Genomic DNA, 5,543 nt, shown 5'->3' with positions numbered 1-5,543 from the left:
TTTACATCATGTCGTCGCCTGAAGAAAAAGCCTGCGTCACGCAAAGCACTGACAGCAAGACCAAGGAGGAGGGTGGATTTGGAGACCTGCTGGTGAGCATCCGTGATATTCTATGCGGACCTTTGCTTAGATCTAATGTGGAATCAAAAACAATAGCGGGTGTTTTCCTATACAGACTCAACTGCTTGGGCTCTCTATGTGGTTTCCTTCGTCACTGCTCTCGCTGCTGGGGCTGCCATGCCATTGATGACACTGGTATTTGGTGGATTTGTAACTACTATTACGGATTTCGCTACAGGAGTGGGGGAACCAGACCGTTTCCGTTCGGAAGTGAACAGACTTGCGTGAGTCCGAGTTCTTACTTTTCTGTAAATTGGGAATCATGTTTGGGCTAACTGTAGGAAGGCTTTACTTCATATATCTCTTTGCTGGCAAGTTTGCTCTCACTTATATCTTTACGGTACGAACATATCCGCGCACATTCGAACTTAGATCATACTGACATCCTGAAGGTGGCTATTACGATTGCTGGAATAAGAACTACTAAAGCTCTCCGGGTCGATTTCCTTGAGAAAACCCTTCGCCAGGATGTCAGCTTTTTTGATTCCTCAAACCAAGGGGCTACTGCGATGCATGTAACAACAAACGGGAATCTTGTCAACCAGGGAATTGCTGAGAAACTCGCCCTGACCATTCAGGCGACCTCGACCTTCTTTTCTGGGTTTATTATAGCCTTCGTTGTCCAGTGGAAGTTAACACTCATCGGAATATGCATTATACCAGTGATAATCGCGGCCATGGTGATTTGCATTGCCATCGATACAAAGCAAGAAACAACGATACTAGGATTCTACTCCAAAGCTGGCGCATTGGCGGAAGAAGCCTTTTCCAGCATTCGGACTGTTCAAGCCTTCTGGGCGCATCCACGTTTGGCGAAATCATACAATGATTTCCTGCAGCTCGCGCACCTAGAAGGGAACAAAAAATCTCCAAATTATGGTTTTCTGTTTTCAACAGAATTCTTTTGTACCTACTCCGCTTATGGTCTGATCTTCTGGCAGGGGGTCAGGCTTTTTGCGAAAGGGGAAATTGAAAATTCCGGGAAAATAGTCACGTAAAGTCTCCCCTACTTCCGTCAACTTCTTTTCTTTCCAACCCTTTTCTAAACCTAGAATCTAGAGTCTTGTTTTCGATCATAATCTCGGCGACCGGAATTTCGCAAATGGCCCCCCATTCTATAGCATTTAGTAAAGCTGCCTCTGCTGCTTCGGAGCTCTTTAAAACGATAGATCGCCATTCCGAGATCGATCCCTTATCGGGGGGTGGCCTTCGCCCAACGGACTTAAACGGCGACATCGAAATTAAGGATGTGCACTTTTCGTACCCTTCGCGAGCTTCTTTTCCCGTTTTATGCGGGCTGGATCTTCATATTCCTGCTGGCAAAACAACCGCATTAGTTGGCCACAGCGGGTGTGGTAAGAGCACAATAATCGCACTTCTTGAGCGTTGGTATAACCCATCGAGTGGCACCTTGACCCTCGACGGGCGGAACATTGATCAGCTAAATCTACATTGGCTTCGGACCAAGATCCGGCTTGTTCAACAAGTATAAACCCCTTTCAATGTGAAGTGTACTTGAAACTTGCACTGATATTTTTTTTTTTTTTTTTGATTTTATCTTAGGAACCCGTTTTATTCAATGGAACAGTTTTCCAAAATGTTTGCCACGGTCTGGTTGGAACAGAAGCGGCGGATATTCCAGAATCTGAAAAAATGGAGCATGTCATCAACGCTTGTAAACTAGCAAACGCCCATGACTTCATTGAGGAATTGCCGGAGGTAAGAAGATTATTCACAAGATAAAAATTATTTGTAACTTTGACTGAGACAGCTGGCAGGGTTACAACACCGAAATTGGGGAGAGGGCAAGTATGCTTTCAGGGGGACAAAAACAACGCATCGCTATTGCTCGGAGTATAATTTCCAATCCGAAAGTCCTACTCCTTGACGAGGCAACGAGTGCTCTGGACCCACACGCGGAGAAAGCTGTTCAGAGAGCGATTGACCAAGTCTCCGAACACCGTACTACCATCGTTATAGCCCATAAGCTTGCTACTATCAGGAATGCGGATAATATTGTCGTCATGTCAGCTGGCAAGGTTGTTGAACAAGGGACTCATGATGAATTGGTCGCTGCAGGTGGTGCGTATGCACATCTTGTTCGTGCTCAGGATCTTGGCGGCAAAGTAGATGAGGACCCAGGAGAAGACAGCCTTGGAGTTGCCGAATCTACTACCCCAATGAAGGGCGGTGTCTCATTGCTCCGATCAACGACTACGAGATCTGCTGTGGGACCTACGGAAGCTACCGTGGACGGATCCGAGCGCCCACTGTATGAGATGAAGCACAGTCTGTTAAAATGCTTGTACATATTTTTGAAAGAGCAAAAGGGGATAAAGTTTCAATACATTCTTGTCGTGATTTCTTGTATCGCGGGTGGTAAGTGTTTAAGCCATTCTACGCTTTGAAGATTTGATCTAATAGCTTGCGACAACAGGTTTAACGTATCCTGCCCAGGCAGTTCTTTTCTCGCGCCTTGTTTCGGTATTCACACTTCAAGGCTCTGCTATGCTAGAGAGAGGAGACTTCTTCTCTCTCATGTTTTTTATGGTCGCAATTGGAAACTTTATCGCTTATTTCCTGCTTGGATATGTTTCAAACCGTATTGCCCAGGTTCGTTGTACCTAAAACAGAGATATTTCTCCGTATGAACATTACTAAAGTCCTATTTGTAGGTGGTTAACCACCGATTTCGTTTAGAAATTTTCGAAACAATCCTCCGGCAGGATATGGAATTCTTCGACAAGCCAGAGAATGCTGTTGGTTCTCTAACCTCCAACTTGACCACCAAACCAACGCAACTCCAGGAGCTCTTGGGGTTTAACATGCCCCTAATGATAATCGTAATCGTTAATTTGGCTTCAAGTTGTATCCTTGCACTCATTGTGGGATGGAAACTGGGACTGGTTACCATATTTGGTGGCTTGCCACCTTTGCTTATCTGCGGGTATCTTCGCATCCGACTTGAAATGAAATTCGAATCGCTCACGGGGGATCGGTTTGCGAAAAGTGCAGCACTTGCAAGCGAAGCCGTCTCATCTATCAGAACGGTGGCATCATTGGCACTCGAAAATTATATTCTCGCTAAGTATCATGGCAGTATGAATGGCATTGTTAAGCACTCCATACGGAACGTGGTATGGACAATGCTTTGGTATAGTCTGGCGCAATCGATTGAATTCCTTGTCATGTGTCTTGGATTCTGGTAAGCGCTATAATATCTCTCCTCGTATCCTCGTTCACGTTAGTTGCAAAGGCTGAGCAAGTGTTTATTTAGGTATGGTTGCCGCCTTGTATCTTTCGGGGAATATTCTTTAAACCAGTTGTTCATTGTCTTCGTCGGAGTTGTTTTCAGCGGGCAAGCGGCCGCTCAGTTTTTCTCATACACAACCAGTCAGTCACACCTTTTGATATCATTCTCTCCTATTTTTGTAAGGGACACGGCAGCTGAATCCTCTCAAAGGTATAACCAACGCCCACATCGCGGGGAATTACATACTTTGGCTCCGGAGCCTTAAACCTCAAATCCAAGCTCATGATGATTCAGCCGATCCGGATATCGAAAAGAAGCCTGATGGTGACGGTTTGCTTACATTAGAAGACCTCGAATTTGCTTATCCGCAACGCCCAAACGCACGTGTCCTTCGCGGAATAAACGTCACTGTTAGTTTATACCATTTCCCATTAGCAGCCAAACGCCTAACTAACCAATGAATGAATATGCAGATAAAACCAAACTCTTTTGCTGCATTTGTCGGGGCATCCGGCTGTGGTAAATCTACCATAATCTCCCTTCTAGAACGCTTTTATGACCCCAGTTCTGGTTGCATCAAATTCGACGAGAACGACATCTCCAAGTTATGCCCTCGAGAATACCGTCGGCGAGTCGCGCTCGTTCAACAGGAGCCGACTCTGTATCAGGGCAGCATCCGCGACAATATCGCAATGGGCTTAGAAACAGAAGCTACACAGGAACAGATCGAGGAGGCGGCCCGCCAGTCAAATGTATTCACGTTCATCTCTTCCCTCCCTGACGGTTTCAACACCCTCTGTGGCTCACGCGGTACGCAAATGTCCGGCGGCCAGAGACAGCGTATCGCGATTGCTCGCGCGCTGATTCGCGCGCCGAAACTGCTCCTACTTGATGAAGCGACGTCTGCTCTTGATACAGATTCAGAAAAGGTGGTTCAGGAGGCCTTGGAAAAGGCGTCATCCGGTAGGACGACGGTGGCGGTTGCGCATCGTCTGTCTACGATTAAAAACGCCTCAGTGATTTTTGTATTTGGACGAGGGAAGGTTTTGGAATCTGGGACGCACGCGCAGCTATTGGCTAAAAAGGGGATTTACTATGAGATGTGTTTGGCACAGTCATTAGACCAGAAGGTTCCGCACAAGGAGGGATAATAGATTCTAGAATCAGACCCTGGCTCGCTTGAAATATTTCTCTGGTTATTTTGTTATATTGTTGCCCCTATTTGTTTCCCTTTTTTTTTCTTTTTTTTTTTTAAAAAAAAAATCTTTGTACTGTACCGTAATTTTAGATTACTAGTAGCCTCTGCCTCCTTTATACAAATGAGAGTTCATAATGCATTAAAATGTTCTTCATTTTGTGTCCATTCTGGGCTCTTTGCCTCCTGCATGTATATATTTCCAAAAAAATATCAACCCCCCATAGATAGATTATATTAAAATAGTATATGATAGAAAGCCATATACCTGAATGATTTAATTTGTGAAAAGTAGTCAGTAGCTTGGATCATCTTTGACCTGTTTCGACCTAAATTGCACCGTGGATAGGGTCAAAGGAATGTATCTATATTTGAGTTAGCACACTTGGGACAAGGGGGAATTAAAGGAAGAAGCATCAAGAATGCATAGGTCTTTTGCCTTCCACCCTTTCGCAAGGAGAACCCAAAATCCTTTGAAACTTGAAATTCGTGTGTTGAACGAAGAAGAATGCATTGTTGGATCTCAAATCGTAAAACGAAACCGACCACCATTCGTGTGGAGCCTATGGCGCAAAGGGGCAACAGGGCCTTATTGTTTTGAAAGAAAATATCAAATAAATATTTTGCCAAACCATGATTCCCGGCGGTGCGGATATTGACCTAATTACAACGTAATGCCAAAATAAACAGCTGGCAACAATACTCCATAAATATATAAACAGATAAATAACTACAATACAATAAGATAGGATAAAAGATAAATACATAAAAATAAAAAGTAAAAATAACTAAGAAAACATAACTTGCATAAACCAATCTTGAAGATATCCGGGTATTATAATGGAATCCTAGGAGAGGTTGGGAGAATATTCGGGGGAATCAAATGGTTAGTTACCATCAAGCATATACATTTTGTGTGGTGTCGTTTTAGGACTCCTGCGAATAAAATGCTATAGAACAGAAGGCTGATCAAAT

General features: G+C 44.2%; 1 protein-coding gene across 1 annotated transcript; it reads left to right on the top strand.

The window, feature by feature from the left end:
* Positions 1–1,773: 1,773 nt before the first annotated feature.
* Positions 1,774–4,524, top strand: HCAG_08953 (multidrug resistance protein 3; the record flags this gene model as incomplete). The annotated part of the gene is made up of 7 exons (XM_001536068.1): positions 1,774–1,839; positions 1,899–2,499; positions 2,558–2,733; positions 2,796–3,325; positions 3,398–3,513; positions 3,584–3,783; positions 3,847–4,524. 7 exons carry the CDS (start codon positions 1,774–1,776, stop codon positions 4,522–4,524), a joined length of 2,367 nt encoding a protein of 788 aa, XP_001536118.1.
* Positions 4,525–5,543: the final 1,019 nt, after the last annotated feature.

Source organism: Histoplasma capsulatum, genomic scaffold, assembly GCF_000149585.1.
Source record: "Histoplasma capsulatum NAm1 scaffold_14 genomic scaffold, whole genome shotgun sequence".
Taxonomy (NCBI): domain Eukaryota; kingdom Fungi; phylum Ascomycota; class Eurotiomycetes; order Onygenales; family Ajellomycetaceae; genus Histoplasma; species Histoplasma mississippiense.
The sequence above is the reverse complement of the archived record's forward strand: the minus strand, read 5'-3'. Positions and strand labels throughout refer to the sequence as shown.